General features: G+C 39.7%; 1 protein-coding gene across 1 annotated transcript in view; it reads right to left on the bottom strand.

Annotated features, from left to right (window-relative positions):
* The window catches only part of LOC139938131 (stalled ribosome sensor GCN1-like), a 114,651-nt gene that overhangs the window by 11,794 nt on the left and 83,738 nt on the right, over positions 1-19,119 (bottom strand). Inside the window, exons 34-42 of the mRNA XM_071933509.1 lie at positions 10,971-11,228; positions 9,988-10,203; positions 7,412-7,576; positions 6,224-6,338; positions 5,211-5,350; positions 4,749-4,892; positions 2,961-3,230; positions 1,764-2,108; positions 683-879 (exon numbers count right to left, since the gene is read on the bottom strand). Of these exons, the coding sequence (XP_071789610.1) occupies positions 683-879; positions 1,764-2,108; positions 2,961-3,230; positions 4,749-4,892; positions 5,211-5,350; positions 6,224-6,338; positions 7,412-7,576; positions 9,988-10,203; positions 10,971-11,228 (1,850 nt within the window). The remainder of the gene's footprint in view (positions 1-682; positions 880-1,763; positions 2,109-2,960; positions 3,231-4,748; positions 4,893-5,210; positions 5,351-6,223; positions 6,339-7,411; positions 7,577-9,987; positions 10,204-10,970; positions 11,229-19,119) is intronic.

Genomic DNA, 19,119 nt, shown 5'->3' with positions numbered 1-19,119 from the left:
AAATGAAATTCGTGGAAAATTCTCGAAAACTACGTCACTTTAGAGGGAGCCGTTTCTCACAATGTTTTATACTATCAACCTCTCCCCATTACTTGTTACAGAGTGAGGTTTTATGCTGATAATTATTTTGAGTAATTACCAATAGTGTCCACTGCCTTTAACTAATAACCCACCAGGATTCCAAAATACATATTTTCATGACACTGCTCACCATAAGTGAGGAGTGACAACACAGAAAGTTTTAAATAATAATAAAAATAATAATAATAAATGAGACTTATAAAGCGCATTTTACAAAATTCAATGTTTTTCACATTTTAAGCATTTTTAAGATAACAAGAAAACTGTTCTTATGCAAGTGTGTATTTTACGAACCCAGCCGATTTTTTGCAATTAAATCCACATATTTTGCACAAAATTCCATGGTAAGTACATGTAGTGCCAAAAAACTGGGCTAACTTTACTACCAGTAAAAGCAGTTTGAAATTAACAAACAGTTTATTTTTTCTTCTGTTTCAGTCCGTGTGTTATAAATCAGTTAGACGTCTTTTCTTGGTCGCGAAAACACAGCCCAGGAGTTGAGGACTATAAGCATTTAACCCTCTATTCCCAACAAGCCCAGTTCTCTAGACAACTTACATCATAACTTTCCTGGAAAAAATATCAAGTTAATATCACTCACCTGACCCCTGTCTCGTTGTCTTCATTCTTGATGCCATTATGTAGCTCTACAAACAGAGGATCCACCCTGGCATGAATAACCACTAGTTTGGACAGAGCAGAGGCCGCCTCCAGACGCACCGAGCGGTTTGGATCGGAGAGCGCCCTCAGGAAGGTGGTTTGTAGTTGCGGAAGGAACGGCTTGAGGAGAACACCAACCTTTGTAAAAAAAAAACCCAAGAGAACGCAGTTCAAAATGTGAAATTTTGCAGTAAGAGATCTGTGGGTAAATAGTACAAAGTATCACCCTGAGTTTGCCCTAAATAAATAATTTTTTAAAGAATACAGAATGACTAGACTTAGTATTGTCGTCTAATTTCTGAATCACAATTTCTTGCAATTCATAAGAACAAGATTGGCTGCTGCCAGCTTGCGTTCATATCCCCTTGTCAGAGTTTTGTTGAATTTCCTTCACGGTAAGATCATCTTAACAAACAACAACCAACATGTTTGTTTTGGTTACCTACCTTTTACTTGTGCATCGCGAGAACTCTGCTGCTATATAGTCAGGGATCACACCCAAGTTTTTGATACGACCTGGGAAGCGGCAACAGAGTGATCAACTTAAAGGATTCGGGTACTTTTTCAAAATGTCTACAGATTTACATTACACTTACAGGGTTTGAAGATAATGATAGTGGAAAGCTTCCCTTTAAATATTACTAACTGAGGTTGTGTAGTTTTTGAGAAATGAGTAAAACAAGTCACAAAATAATTTTCGTCTCAGGAAGACGAAAATTATTTTAGCATGTAAAATCCCATTAACCAGATATGATATTATACCAAAACCATAGCATACATAACTGGATAATACGTTTTTACATGCTAGAACTGAGACGAAAATTATTTGTTTTACTCATTTCTCAAAAACAACAGCACCTCAGTAAGTAAAATTTCAAGGGAAGCTTTCTACTATAATCTTCAAACTGTGTAAGTTTAATGTAAATCTGTGGACATTGTGTTTTGTGTTAGGAAAAGGTACATAGACCCTTTAAGAGGATACAACTTTTTTATTTGAAATATCAAGTAATAATGAAACCTACCTTTCCCAGTAATAATGTAAGCGTCTGCAGGATGGCAACCTTCAGCGTCCAGGTGTAGCGGTCACCCAGTACCCTGATGAGCGGCCCGGTAATATTAACAACCTGGGACTTGAGGGCATCGTTGCTGGTCAGCTTGATGACCTGACCCAGCCCCGAGGCAGCCTGCTCCTTGAGGTCCTGGGGCCCGTTTAACAATGCCTCCCTGAAGATGGGTAGGATGGGGGAGATGCCCTTCTTGGGGAGGCAGAACCCTGGGAGTTCCTTGTTGTGGAGGCCGTCGGCGGCGTAGCGGATGGCGAGGCGGAGGGAGGAGATGTGCTGCAGTTGGTCTGCAGAAGTCAAACTCTGACAGAGGAAAATTACAGTGAACCAAGTCAGTAAGTGACTCTCCAATAAGCCTTTTTGAGATATGGCGGACACAATGCTAAAACACTATAAGGTTTGAATAAATTTGTGTGTATACACCCAAACCAAACAAAACACTCCTATCACGTCCACCATACCTCAAAAAGGCTTGTAGACAGTATCGAATATAGCGATACACCATCAAATACCTGTCCACATAGAGTCTGTGAGCATCTGCGTGTACGTGTACGTGTGTGTGCCATAAAAATCATACTGGGAACACTGCGTGCTACATTGATGTACGCCTTTAGACGCGCATACGGCCTGCCCTACAATATGGCCACTTTCAAAGCAATTAAGGGGTTACTCGATACGGTCCAGAAAATTTCAATTTGTTTGCATCATGCATTGCATCTTTCTCAAAAATGCACAGTTTGCCCGGTGCAATAAAGTCTATGCATCTATCCAGGTGGTTTGGTACTATTAACCAGGTTTTTAAACAAAGATATTAAAAAAACAATCATTGCAACAAGGTCATTACTCCCGATGATAATTCCTGATGATGACTAGTTAAGAACTCCCAGCTGTTAGACAAAAGATCATCAAGAACCTGAACTGTGTTGATCAAGGACTTAATAGGGACTGTGGTTTCCTGTTCTATAATCACCTACATGTACTACACCCTTTGTTACTGAATTCACAAACATGTACATGTAACTTTCGTGTTTGTACTTGGCTTGTCTCCATCATTGCATCTGATGAAGTAGTTATTGCTACGAGCGAAAGCTTATGCAGTCTTTATGCAATCAGTTAGTCTTTAAGTGCTACTACAACTTTCCTAGTTTAATCTACCTTAGTAACGGCATTGAGGGCATCCCATGTCACATCCAGGACACTACGATCATGATCCTTCATCAGGAAGATTAGCGCCCTCAGTAGGCCAGGCACAAACTGGGAGAAGCTGACTCTGGTCTGACTACAGTAGACGTAGAGCAGTGTCGCTGCAGCACGTCGAACCCCTGCACTTGGGCTCTTTGTAGCTGGTATGATTTCATCCATGATAATTTGTAGGCCTTGCTCGTCCTTCACGGACAGCACAACAGTCTGACAATGTTGAAGCTCCTGTAATTAATTATTTTAAACATATATAGTTAAATAAATGCTACATTTTAAAAATCAATCAAACTGCCTAACATTTGAAATTAACACCAGTCGACTGCCATGTCAAAGAAAAACAGTGCAAAACAGGCAGGTTGATAATTTTGAACTACAAGTAGCCTGAAGGACTACATGTACGTTAGAATTTTTGACTAGTACATGTATATGTAATGGGAGGCTATTGAGTCAGTCAAGCACATACATGTATATTACCAACAACAAAAACCAATTCATGCCTCATAGATATACAAGGAATAAAATGATAGACAGAATGACAAAGTTGTAGAGCTGGACTTGTATTTAGAAACATTTTTGTAAATGTACTCGCTGAAAAAAAGGATTGAACTATAACCTGTACTTACGAGAACAAAAATTCTTTAACTAAAACTTGTACATTCCATGCTTGCACTAATGACCATGCACCTGTAAGAAACTTGGCGAAAATTGTTTTGTACTTAAATGTACTTTTCTTGAACTCACAGGAAAGTATATATACTCAGAGATGAGTACTCATACTTGTACTCAAAGAGAAGTATACACACTTGTACTCAAAGAGAAGTATACACACTTGTACTCAAAGAGAAGTATACACACTTGTACTCAAAGAGAAGTATACACACTTGTACTCAAAGAGAAGTATACACACTTGTACTCAAAGAGAAGTATACACACTTGTACTCAAAGAGAAGTATACACACTTGTACTCAAAGAGAAGTGTACACACTTGTACTCAAAGAGAAGCATACACACTTGTACTCAAAGAGAAGCATACACACTTGTACTCAAAGAGAAGCATACACACTTGTACTCAAAGAGAAGTATACACACTTGTACTCAAAGATGAGTACTTGCACTTATACTCACAGAGTACGTACACTTGTAATCAGAGGAGTACTCACTTGTACTCACATAGTACTCACACTTGTACTAACAGAACATGCACACTTATACTCAAGGTACACACACTTGTACTCACACTTGTACTCACAGAGAGTTCTTTTTACTTGCACTCACTGAAGTGGGCACACTAATTCTCGGAGGAGTACGCACACTTACACTCACATAGTACTCACTCCTGTACTCACTGAACATGCACACTAGTACTCACAGAGTACACACTTGTACTCACATAGTACTCCCACTTGTACTCACATAGTACACACACTTGTACTCACATAGAACTCACACTTGTACTCACACGTGTACTCACATAGTACTCACGGAGGAGTTCTTTGCACTTGCACTCACGGAAGTATGCACACTAGTACTCAGAAGATCACGCACACTTGTACTCACAGAGTACGCACATTTGTACTCACAGAGGAGTGCCATTATACTACTCACAGAGGAGTTATTTGCACTTTCACTCACAGAAGTTTGCACACTAGTTCTCGGAAGAGTACGCACACTTGTACTAAAAACAAATACGCAATTACAACTCTGCAGAATCGAAAGGACTTCCAACTTTTGTTCAATTCCTACCTCCAGTTCCTGGGGCGTTCCCACACTGGTTTTCAGGGCATCCATAAGGGCAGGTAGAATCTTACTCAGATGTTTGGTGAGGGCTTCACCTGCAACCTCCGACAAGATGGCTAACACTCTGGTGTTCACTGGAGGTTGAATCAACTGATGAAAAATATTAAGATGAAAGGTAAAATGTACGATCGATAATCATCAAAACAACAACGATTAGTTTCAGTTTGGAAGTTTGGAACTGATTTTACTCAAATTGAGTTAGTTAAGACTGCCTTTTAAAGACCCGGTCCCAAAAGAAGCTCAGTGTTAGTCTGGTAAGGAATTCCCCCGGTTGTATCCTTAAGTTGCTTTGGTCTCTGAGGCATATCGCTGACAGCCAAAGCTTGGGTCTGATGACCTGAGGCGGTCGACCATGACACAAAACTCCTTAGCGCTCTAGTCAATATACATCTCCTGGACATACTGTACCTTGGGGATGAGGAACGGTAAGACGACTCGACTCTTGACCATCATGACTTGCTTCAGACCGTCCAGTGCATAAGGACCCAGTTTCTCATCATCAAGCTGTCTCAATAACTCTGGTAAGATGTCATCTAATGCTCTATGACCTGATGTAAACAAAAGAAAAAACCTGAATTTTTTAACAGCCGCTTTATCCTTTCTGTACCATAGATGACTTTAGTCGACTGCACTCATACCCCTTCTTCCTTACCTTTGGCACCTTTAGTCATTTAAAGGCAGTGGACACTATTGGTAATTACTCAAAATAATTGTTAGCATAAAACTAATTTGGTAACAAGCAATGAAAGGCTGTTGATAGTATAAAACATTGTGAGAAACGGCTCCCTCTAAAGTACATGTAACATAGTTTTCGAGAAAGAAGTAATTTTCCACTAAAATGTTTGAATTTGATTTCGAGACCTCAGAATTAGATTTTGAGGTCTCGAAATCAAGCATCTGAAAGCACACAACTTCGTGTGACAAGGGTGTTTTTTCTTTCATTATTATCTCTCAACTCTCGACGACCAATTGTGTTCAAATTGTCACAGGTTTGTTATTTTGTGCATATGTTGAGATACACCAAGTGAGAAGACTGGTCTTTGACAACTACCAATAGTGTCCAGTGTCTTTAAGCTTAAAGGCACTCAAGCCTGATAACAAAGGTCATTTTTAGTCAAGCTGTAGTTTTGTCCATGTTCACCCTCTTGCCAAACTTACCATCAGTGGAAAGAAAAATATTGGATCTATTCATTGATGGTAAAACAAAATAAGGCTGGTATTATGCAACCTCTTCAAAGCATGGATTGCACTAAGCATCATCGGCCGCCATATTTAATGAAATGTGCATACGTCCAAGGCTATCATTGGCCGAGAGTTGTGTGCAGCGCGCGCACTTTCCATTGTTTATCATCAAATATGGCAGTCGATGAAGCTTAGTGCAATTCATCTATTGACACCCCCATATCATTTCTGTTTCTTACCTATGGTTCCATGCAGATTATCAAATGTTTTAGCGGCTGTCTCTCGTACCTCAGGTAAAGGATCACATAAGGCTTTCCTGACAGTCGGAACAATGTTATCCACAAAACCCATCACCTGTAAATAACAAAAACACAAATAATTCACAAACTGTTTTTTGATTTTGGTTTTTGCCTTACACTGAAGTGTAACAAGTACTGTGAAATCAATGATCTTTCCTGCAGAACAATAATATTGAAGTCTTATTTAGCACACGTATCTACCAAACAAATTTCTTAACCACTAAACTAAACACAAACACTGGTGCTGGTTATTACACGCATTTTATGCACTATTTGTGGCATGTACAAAGGTTTTGTTTGTTTTTTCGTTTTGACAGTGCCAACTATTGAAATTCGTAAAAAAAAATGAAATAACAAAAGTTTTCAGTGTAAGACAAGTGGTGCAACTTTAAGAGTAAGTTTAAAGGAATTCTGACCGTGACACAGTTTCAGAGAAGAAACTTGATGACTAACTCTGTGATTATGCTAAGTAAACCAGCGGAACCATGCAGTTTAATCGAAGGTTAGGTTTGAAAGACTTATTTGACAGCAGTTTGACTTGATTGATACCGCCATACCATTATGCTTTGGACAAACCATATACATGTAGTTTGGTCGAAGGTAATAGAGAGGTTTCGCAGAGTCACCAATACTTTTACGTGAACGGATACGTCATAATACATCATCACTTTTTGAGGTCCATGTGACGTATAACCTGTTGTACACAAGTTAGAATAGTCGCTCAAAACGGGAATCTGTCGCCATACACGTAAGTAAACAACGAGTATACTTTCTTAATGTTTTGCAGCGGATTGTTATTTTTTAATGCACTAGGTTTTCACCAGTGTCCATTAGAGGTATCATACATGGATGTAGTTGGACATTTGTTAACCACCATGCTTCAGAAAAAGAGAAATGGACTAAAAAGTCCATGGGTGCAGTCATTTTGGTCAATAGCACCCTCGTGAGCCTCAAGTTGAGGGTATTCGTGAGAATTTTGCGAAACAAAACTACACAGCTCACTTGACGCAAACGCGTACGGTCCGATATCTGTATGCGTATTCGTATCTGCGACTCTGCGAAACCTCTCTATTGTTTGCAGGACTTGACAGCAGTTTGACTTGCTTGATAGCACCAACACCTCCATACCTGTTCTCTGCTGGTGGAGCTCATAATCTCGCTAAGCCCCACACATACTCCTTGCCTCTGATCGCTCTGCTCGGACTCCAGACCCTTCTCCAAGATGGGGATGATGTCAGGCAAGACGCGGTCTCCCAGCTTGCGTACCAGATCACCTAGTGTCCGTGCAGCAACCTAGATCAAAATTGTTAAAAACAGGAATGTGTTATACATGTAGACCTTTTCGCAAATACTCGGGCGTGCGCTGAAGCTTGGAATTAGGTGTGTTGTGGTCTAGCTGGTATAGGAGACTTTCCAACGCTAGCTGGCAGCAGACTTACTGGGTAAATTTCCATTGTTTACGTAGTTCTGAACAAACGCATAATTCTGAGAACAATGGAGGAACCCGGTAAGTCTGCTGCCCTCTATCGTCCCAGAAAGTCTTCCATTTGATCCATATCTATCCCACAATGCACCTCATTCAACAGTTTGCGCAATGGTATTTGCGAAAAGGTCTATGTCCGTTACAGACAAGCCCTCTTTTCTTTTTTTTTAAGTAAAGTGAATCTTGCAAATTGTACAGACACACCCCATGAATAATTGGTTAGGGAAACCACAACACACCTCAAGTATGATGTGCCAGGGGCACCACAACACACCCCATGTATGATGGCTAGGGACACAACACGCCCCATGTATGATGGGTCAGGGGAACCACAATACACACCATGTATTATGGTTAGGGACACAACACGCCCCATGTATGATGGGTCACGGAAACCACAACACACACCATGTATGATGGTTAGGGACACAACACACCCCATGTATGATGGGTCAGGGAAACCACAATACACACCATGTATGATGGGTCAGGGACACCACAACACGCCCCATGTATGATGGGTCAGGGACACCACAACACACCCCATGTATGATGGGTCAGGGACACCACAACACACCCCATGTATGATGGGTCAGGGACACCACAACACACCCCATGTATGATGGGTCAGGGACACCACAACACACCCCATGTATGATGGGTCAGGGACACCACAACACACCCCATGTATGATGGGTCAGGGACACCACAACACACCCCATGTATGATGGGTCAGGGACACCACAACACACCCCATGTATGATGGGTCAGGGACACCACAACACACCCCATGTACTGTATGATGGGTCAGGGACACCACAACACACCCCATGTATGATGGGTCAGGGACACCACAACACACCCCATGTATGATGGGTCAGGGACACCACAACACACCCCATGTATGATGGGTCAGGGACACCACAACACACCCCATGTATGATGGGTCAGGGACACCACAACACACCCCATGTATGATGGGTCAGGAACACCACAACACACCCCATGTATGATGGGTCAGAGACACCACAACACACCCCATGTATGATGGGTCAGGGACACCACAACACACCCCATGTATGATGGGTCAGGGACACCACAACACACCCCATGTATGATGGGTCAGGGACACCACAACACACCCCATGTATGATGGGTCAGGGACACCACAACACACCCCATGTATGATGGGTCAGGGACACCACAACACACCCCATGTATGATGGGTCAGGGACACCACAACACACCCCATGTATGATGGGTCAGGGACACCACAACACACCCCATGTATGATGGGTCAGGGACACCACAACACACCCCATGTATGATGGGTCAGGGACACCACAACACACCCCATGTATGATGGGTCAGGGACTAGCCCTATATAGGACTCTACCTCTGTGCTGTATAGAGATACAGAGTCCTAAATATTAGGGCCCGTTTCTGGAGGCGAAATTTTTTCTAAGTTTCATAACTTAAATCGTACCTGCAAGAAGCCACTAACTTCAACAGATTTACATTCCATGGCAGCACACATTTTTCTGCGGTGGGTTTTGATCGTCATATATTCCTCAAAAATCTGTCATTTTCAAGATATAAGATACATTCAAAAATTCCCGTTTTTATCGTATTCTCACAGTGTTGTCTGCTGCTGTGCGTATTATACATGTACATTCACGTGCAAGACGCAAGACAAATCTTCTTGGTCATCACCGTATCTTTAGTGCACAGCATTAACATGCTAAAGCAATGCAAGATATGCGCGTCGTGCATCTTGTGTACACTCGGCAGACTGTGAGAATATGATCCAAAACGGAAAGATTTTTAACGTTTGAAGCTGCATTATATCACGAAAATGGCGGGTTTGTGAGGAATATATAACGGACAAAACCCACCGCAGAGAAATATATGCAGCCATGGAATGTAAATTTGTTGAAATTAGTGGCTTCTTGCAAGTAAGGTTTGAGTTATGAAGCTTTGAAAGTTTTCCGCCCCCAAAAAATGGACCTTGATATCCAGGATGTCACTGTAGTATAATACGAAAGTGTAAGGCCACCAGAGCCACTAGGTCAGGGACACTACAACACCCCCCTTGTATGATAGGTCAGGGAAGTGTAAGGCCACCAGAGCCACTAGGTCAGGGACACTACAACACCCCCCTTGTATGATAGGTCAGGGAAGTGTCAATACATACTAAATTATTCATTAACTCATCAATTACCTGTCTCTTGTCATAGCTTGTGCTAGCCAAACATCCTAAGAGTAAACCAAACAGCGTGGGTAAGATCTCCCTCAATGAACGCGGTGTGTTCACCACCACCACCTTCCAGACGTGAAGAGCAGCCTGGCGAACCATCAGCGCTGTGTCCGAGCGGCCCATGTACAGTCCGGCCAGCACTCGGTTTCTCCTCTCAATACCCAACACTTTGATAATGGACTGTGAGAAAATTACAGAGATATGTTTCAATTTAAGTTCAATTCAATGGGCCATATTTTTGAACGCGTGAGGGCGCTCTCAATCACTTCCGGGGGTATATTCATTCATACCCAAAACAGTTATTAAAGATTGGAACACATTGCCACCACAGACATCTAATCCATCACGGACAATAAGACTTTTAAAGGAGCCGTTATAATCCACCTCTAGAGCAAATTGAAACTACGGTGCAACAAAAGTGACAGAACGCCTATTAATCTGTGCAAGGCGAATCGCGTATAGCCCCGGAAGTGATAAAAGTACTATTTTTAGCGCCCTCGCGCGGTCAAAAATAAGGCGCATTAGGTTTGTTAAAAAAATCTCAAATATTACAAAACAGAACTTAAAAAAACTCAAACACCCAAAATACATTTGCCAATTTACATGTATATCTCAAATATTCGGGGAAGTTGTTCTTGTGTTCTAGGGTGTCGTGGCCGAGCGATCTAGGGTGGTAGACTCAGGTTCTGTAATTTACAGAATGTGGGTTTGACTCATGGTCTGGGGCTGATTACACAAAGCAAAGTTGTTTTTTTTTTTTTTTTTTTTTTCAAACCTCAGATTTTTTAATTGTTAAAGTGTCAATAATTGTATTTTCTAACGCCTTTTAACCAAAAAGGCATTCATGAACTTCGGCGAGGGCCTTTGTCACACTGCAATTCGACCCTGCCTGTTTTGAACGGCCGTGAAATAAATAGAAGCTACCCTTTTATTCCCTTATTACTTACCTTGGTGGAATGCTCAGTACCAAAGTTATCATCTTCACCGCTCACTGTACTCTGTTTCCCCGTCACTCCTGAGACTCGATACAGCAGGTCACCAAGTAACTGTACCGAGCTGTAACGAATCCTCCAGTTCTCATCAAACAGGCCCTTCTCCAACTCTGGGAGGAAGACAGAGATAGTGGTCTCGGCAAACATGTGGACGATGCGCTGGCCGGCACGGAGGGCTGTGTCTCGAACAAACTCGGACTCGTCCGCCAGAGCCTGATGAAAGAGATTAGAGATGATAGGAAAGTATGAATTAATAAATAATAATAATAATAATAAGACTTGTAATGCACACGTATCCAACCTGCTGGGTGTTCAAGCAAACAAAACAAACAAAATTAGTCCTTGAAAACCTGTGACATAAGATAAGTTTTGAGAAGAGATTTGAATTTTATGGTACAAAGACAAGATCGAAGATTAAGTGGTAGAGAGTTCCAGATGTGTGGCGCAGCTGAAGAATTGTCAGTTTTCAGGGCATGATATTGATATAATATAAAAATAAAAATTTATTCATTTATTATGCGCAAGTTTCATAAAACATATGTACAAATGAACAACAATTAACAGACATTAACAATAATTTAAAAAGATTTAAAAATGGAAATTACACTGAAAATTACGAGAACAATAGTTACAATCAAACAACAGAAATTAAACGGCAGTCGGCAAAAGGCCATAAAAATAAAAAGCCTGGCGGAATGATTGGGTTTTGAGCAATGTTTTGAAGGTACCAGTATTGTTGGCGATCCTGATTGCATGTGTGAGAGCATTCCACAGTTTAGGAGCAACACACTCAAAAGCGCAATCTTCCAGAGTACTTTTAGTTTTACAGAGTGGGTAACTGAGAATGGAAGTGTCATTAAAACTACGAAGACAATATTTAGACGAATACCTTGTAGTTAAAAGATTACACAAATATGAAGGCGCTTGCCCATTAAGGGCTTTGTACTTTTCGCTCTTGGAAAAAAAATGGAAAATTTTATTTATTTTGGGGGTTAAATAAAGAATTGACTATAGTGGAATGCGAACCAACGACCTCAGGATTAACTTGCCGGCTGTCTACCAGCTGAGCTATCTAGCCCTATGTTGGCAGTGTCCCCATTTTGTCAATATCTTTGTTCAGGGGTGCCGAGTCTACAAGTGCTGGCCCACATATACTGTACATATGTGACCTACTCTGTGAAAATGAGTCAGATGTAGGCAATTTCAGGAATTGAGTTATATGCACGGCTGGAAAGAACACATCAGCAGCAGTAATTTGGTATGTGTCTAAGCTTTGGGGTGTATCGCGCTGCTGAGTTACTCCCGTTTGAAATTAGCCACTACACCATTTTTTGTGAAAAACGAATTACAAGTAAAATGATATTTTAAACTACCACTGTGTGCAAAAGGATACAAATTTGACATAAGTATGATCACAAAATTGTTGTATTCATAGCTTTATTGCCTAAAAGTAAGTGTTCTAAAGGTTAACCATGCAACTAAAGATCTTAAAAAGATTTTTGTTTTTTTGTTTTTTTGTCGATGACATTTTCCACTTTAAACTGCCCATAACTTAATATTGCATTGGGCGACATGCGACTCATTTTCACAGAGTGGGTCACTATGGTATAGGCTTTTATGAGACTTTTCTGAAATCCGATCTCAGCTTGATGAGTATTATGCCTGGATTTTAAAGGCCTGGAATTCCCTTGTCTTTTTGTTTATTAATTCTGGATGTGAGCCAAGGACTGTCAGAAAAGGGAATTTAATCACTGTACTAACCGATTACCTAAGTGAAGAGAAGACAATAAAGGGTGTTTTACATGTAGTTTTAGATTTCGTAGGAAAACCCCAGTGAATAATTATTCTAGGGAAAACCCATGTAACTACGTAAAAGCTTGCACAGAATCATGTGACAAAGCAACTTTCTCTTTAGCCTGAGGAACTCAAATTACGTTGTAACTTGTGATTATTAAAGCCACTGGACACTATTTGTTATTGTCAAAGACCAGTCTTCTCACTTGGTGCATCTCAACAAATGCATAAAATAATAAACCTGTGAAAAGTCGAGCTCAATTGGTTGTCGAAGTTGGGAGTAATGAAAAAAGACCCTTGTCACACCTAGTTGTGTGCTTTCAAATGCTTGATTTAGAGACATCAAAAATCTAACTCTGAGGTCTCTAAAATTGTTTGAAAATTACTTCTTTCTTGAAAACCATGTTACTTCAGAGGGAGCCGTTTCTAACAATGTTTTATACTATCAACCTCTCCCCGTTACTCATTACCATGTAAGGTTTTATGCTACTAATTATTTTAAGTAATTACCAATAGTGTCCACTGCCTTTAAGCTCGTCATTGTATTGGACAATATTCAAATCTAAAATGCAAATGCCTTTATTTGATCGCTCTGTTCTGTGACAACAACGTAGGGTTTGAAAATTACATGGGCAACGGGAGTGTATCAATGGCTTTTTATATAAGTTGTGTATATAATAAAAATTGTTGTTCAAAAACTCATTCAGTAAAGGGCAATTTCATCTCAAATCTTTATAGTGAAAGCTTTTCATCAATTACTCTATATAAAATAAAATAGATTAAAGTAAATATGAGGGTTGAAAGTAAATTACAAAACGACTTAATCATAGAGATTTAATTTTGGACTGGATTCCATTCAACACACAAATTGGTATCAAATTACTTGAGGGAAGTTTTGTTCAGGGTAATCAAATTTTAATAACCAAATCTGGAAAGTAAACAAAACTAATGACAGTAAGTTCGACTCCCTAAAAACCACTTAAATCACATTTCTAGCAGGATTAACTTCAACAATATTGACGTTATTCTCCAATCACAAGTGAGGCGTGGCTCATTCTGAAAGAAATATACCGAGTGGCAAGGTATAAAACTGGTGGAGACCCATTCAGAGAGCAGACTGAATCTTTCTTGGGTGTCGTCCACTGATACAGAAATCACAGGCAAGATTCTCTTAATACTCTGCTTAGAAAGGCTCCATGAAGGACCATCACAAAATCACCTTTTGTGACTGAAGAGAAAATATTTGTGAAGACTTGATGAAATTCCTGCCCTGGAGTTTACACACAGAGCCACTAGTGATAAGTACAAGCATTTTCAAATGATGATGGCAAACAATTCAGCAGAAAACAACACTTTACTAGGCGCAACAGAGGCATATGGATGGATCCTCAAGCTTGCAATTGCACAAGGTATCATTGGAATGGTTCTCAACACTGTAGCTTGGCTGGTCATCCTTCGCACCAAAACACTCCATAATATGACAAACTATTTGCTGGCGTATCTTGCTGTGACTGACGGTCTTTATTGTTTGAGTATAATCTTGGATAGGGCAATACTGAGCATTCACCACCATGAAAGTTCCATTGGAAGAGAAATACATTGTCTAAGTATTACTCTGAGATTATTTATTTCTTATACAACAGCCTACTCTTCAAGTTATGGCCTATGTCTGGTGACCTATGAACGCTACATTGGAATAGTACATCCACTGCACTATCCACGATTGATGTCCGCTAAAAAGGTGAAGTTGATCATTTTCATCTCGTGGTTGATGTCGATTTTGTTATCAAGTCTCTTCCTCTTCACAATGGATGCTGAAAAGGACAACACTACAGCATGTGACATTAATAACGACTTAGTAAATTTTCATATTGGTGCCACTCTTGCTGCTGTCTTCAGCTACCTTCTGCCCATCCTTTTTATGAGTTGGGCTTACTACAAGATCCAAGCCACTCTCAAGAGAAGTGCTCAACAACTCCAACAACAGAATGTACAAGGAGCAGCCCTTGAGCTTTTACAGGCCAGACAGAATGTGATCCATATTCTGAAGATTGTCATGGGTGCACTGGTTGTATTCTGGACGCCAACTGTTCTCTATACCGTTGTAGTCATCGGGACAAGGGTTTCGCACACTGATCAAGTTCATACCACATTTAGCTTACTTCTCTTGGTTTACAACATGAACTCTGTGATCAATCCCATCATTTACATTTTCAAATACAAGAAGTTTCGGAAAGGTCTTCAAGACATGCTGTGTTGTTGCATTGGTCGACCTCTAAGGCCAAATCGGATTGGTGGTCAGATTGCAATGAACGAACAAAATGCGTAAGAAAAACATCACCAGCGAGATCTCGCATCAAACCAAGCAACTTTTAACATTCTTAATATAGGCATGATACTTGGCAGTAAAAAAAAGTGTATGAAGAATTTTCTTGAGTTCAAGGGCTTGCCTAAAGGTGCCTCTGGAAGATGCTATCATAGACTTTTCATTCTATTTAATAACAAATTTGATGGTTTTTCTAAGGGCCATAAAAAAATCAAAATCAGACTTTAGTTAGCAGAACGTCAAGCCTTTAAAGGGAAGGTACACGTTTGGTTTAAATATTAACTTAAAACTGACTTGGTAACGAGCATTGGAGAGCTGTTGATAGTATAAACCATTGTGGTAAACGACTCCCTCTGAAGTAATGTAGTTTTTGAGAAATAGGGAATTTCTCACTTAAATAATAAAAGACTTCTAGCTAGAAGTCTTCTAAAAGCACACAAATTCGTACAAGGGTGTTTTTTCTTTCACCATTTTCTCGCAACTTCGATGACCAATTGAGCCCAAATTTTCACAGGCTTGTTATTTTATGCTGATGATGGGATACACCAAGTGAGAAGACTGGTCTCTGTCAATTACCAAACGTGTACCTTCCCTTTAATAGATGTTAAAACCTTCCGTGAATGCGAAGCGAATTTAACGTCTCATCTATGCCTTCGCACTGAATGTTTCGCAAGAGATGAGTACAATTCAACTGCTGCGAATTACTTGTTGCAAATGTGTAACGTCAACATTCATACCGCATTCGCATTCGCAGGAAGTATGAACCAGGCTGTAGAATCATGTAGCTGTTTTACCTTTGAGATGCAACAGTAAGTGATCTAATCACAGAACAGAAAATTGAGGCAAATGCCAAAATTTGTGTAATTACCAATAGTGTCCACTGCCTTTAAGCACGTCATTGTACCGGACAATATTAAATCTAACATGCAAATGCCTATATTTGATCGCTCTGTTCTGTGACAACAACTTAGGGTTTGACGATTACATGGGCAACGGGAGTGTATCAATGGCTTTTTATATAAGTTGTGTACATAATAAAATTGTCGTTCAAAAACTCATTCAGTAAACATGGTAAAAGGCAATTTTATCTTAAATGTTTAGAGTGAGAGCTCTTCATCAATTAATCTATATAAAATAAAATAGATTAAAGTAAAAATGAGGATTGAAAGTAAATACCAAAACCACTTAATTAGTGAGATTTAATTTTGGACTGGATTCCAATCAACACACAAATTGTAATCAAATTACTTGAGGGAAGTTTTGTTCAGGGTAATCAAATTTTAATAACCAAATCTGGAAAGTAAACAAAACTAATGACAGTAAGTTTGACTCCCTAAAAACCACTTAAATCACATTTCTAGCAGGATTAAAGGTAGTGGACACTATTGGTAATTACTTAAAAAAATTATTAGCATAAAACCTTTCTTGGTGATGAGTAATGGGGAGAGGTTGATGGTATAAAACATTGTGGGAAACGGCTCCCTCTGAAGTGCCATAGTTTTCTAGAAAGAAGTAATTTTCCACGAATTTGATTTCAAGACCTCAGATTTAGAAATTGAGGTCTCAAAATCAACCATCTAAACGCACACAACTTCGTGTGACATGGGTGTTTTTTTCTTTCATTATTATCTCGCAAGTTCGATGACCGATTGAGCTCAAATTTTCACAGGTTTGTTATTTTATGCATATGTTAAGATACACCAACTGTGAAGGCTAGTCTTTGACAATTACCAATAGTGTCCACTGTCTTTAACTTCAACAATGTTGACGTTATTCTCCAATCACAAGTGAGGCGTGGCTCATTCTGAAAGAAATATACCAAGTGGCAAGGTATAAAACTGGTGGAGACCCATTCAGAGAGCAGACTGAATCTTTTTTGGGTGTCGTCCACTGATACAGAAATCACAGGCAAGATTCTCTTAATACTCTGCTTAGAAAGTAAAAAAAAGTGTATGAAGAATTTTCTTGAGTACAAGGGCTTGTCTACAAGTATCTATGGCAGAGGCTTTCATAGACTTTTCATGCTATTTAATAACTGTATACAATTGCATTTTTAGGTTTCAGAGGAAAACCCCAGTGAACTATTCTAGGGAAAACCATAGAGCTATATATATTGACTAGAGCGCTAACACCCCGTAAAACACGCACTAAAGTTTTGAAGCCGTGTGACTCATCCATGTTTATGTACAAACCAAGCAAAAGCTTGAATTTTTGTACCGCAATTGTACGGCTATTTGCATGAGAGTGCATTTGTTCTTTTCTATGTGTCATCGAACCAAAAAATGCAGCAAACGTAACCGCAACATCTGCTGCGACGAGCGCACAAACTGCGTATCATGTGCGTCATGTTTAAAAGGCACGTATGCTTTTTTTAGTACATCAATTAAGTCGAACTTACGGTTTTCGTAGCGCGGACGTACGCGAATGGGCAGTCGCGTACGTAAGCGCACCCGCCGAATGTAAACAAATCGCAGCAATGTGTGTTCTCTTAAAATTAAAATCGTTCCATAGTCACGCAACACATCAAACATGTCTGCGCACAGGGTGGCTTCAAAACGCAGAGCAAGTTAGCGCTCTAGTCAATATACATAGCTCTATGGGGAAAACCAATGTAACTACGTAAAAGCTTGCACAGAATCATGTGACATAGCAACTTCTCTTTAGCCTGAGGAACTCAAATTTCAATGTAACTTGTGATTAAAGCCACTGGACACTATTGGTAATTGCCAAAGACCAGTCTTCTCACTTGGTGCATCTCAACAAATGCATGAAATAATAAACCTGTGAAAAGTTGAGCTCAATTGGTTGTCGAAAGTGCGAGATAATAATGAATGAAAAAAGACCCTTGTCACACCTACAGTTGTGTGCTTTCGGATGCTTGATTTGGAGACATCAAAATCTAATTCTGAGGTCTCTAAATTGGTTGAAAATTACTTCCGTCTTGAAAACCACGTTACTTCAGAGGGAGCCGTTTCTCACAATGTTTTATACTATCAACCTCTCCCCATTGCTCATTACCATGTAAGGTTTTATGCTACTAATTATTTTAAGTAATGTCCACTGCCTTTAAGCTCGTCATTGTACCGGACAATATTAAATCTAACATGCAAATGCCTATATTTGATCGCTCTGTTCTGTGACAACAACGTAGGGTTTGAAAATTACATGGGCAACGGGAGTGTATCAATGGCTTTCTATATAAGTTGTGTACATACATGTAATAAAAATTGTCGTTCAAAAACTCATTCAGTAAAAGGCAATTTCATCTCAAATCTTTATAGTGAAAGCTTTTCATCAATTACTCTATATAAAACAAAATAGATTAAAGTAAATATGAGGATTGAACGTAAATTACAAAACGACTTAATCATAGAGATTTAATTTTGGACTGGATTCCAATCAACACACAAATTGGTATCAAATTACTTGAGGGAAGTTTTGTTCAGGGTAATCAAATTTTAATAACCAAATCTTGAAAGTAAACAAAACTAATGACAGTAAGTTCGACTCCCTAAAAACCACTTAAATCACATTTCTAGCAGGATTAACTTCAACAATATTGACGTTATTCTCCAATCACAAGTGAGGCGTGGCTCATTCTGAAAGAAATATACCGAGTGGCAAGGTATAAAACTGGTGGAGACCCATTCAGAGAGCAGACTGAATCTTTCTTGGGTGTCGTCCACTGATACAGAAATCACACGCAAGATTCTCTTAATACTCTGCTTAGAAAGGCTCCATGAAGGACCATCACAAAATCACCTTTTGTGACTGAAGAGAAAATATTTGTGAAGACTTGATGAAATTCCTGCCCTGGAGTTTACACACAGAGCCACTAGTGATAAGTACAAGCATTTTCAAATGATGATGGCAAACAATTCAGCAGAAAACAACACTTTACTAGGCGCAACAGAGGCATATGGATGGATCCTCAAGCTTGCAATTGCACAAGGTATCATTGGAATGGTTCTCAACACTGTAGCT

The sequence above is a fragment of the Asterias amurensis genome, chromosome 6 (assembly GCF_032118995.1).
Source record: "Asterias amurensis chromosome 6, ASM3211899v1".
Classification (NCBI taxonomy): Eukaryota; Metazoa; Echinodermata; class Asteroidea; order Forcipulatida; family Asteriidae; genus Asterias; species Asterias amurensis.
This window is presented reverse-complemented; position numbering and strand designations above follow the sequence as displayed.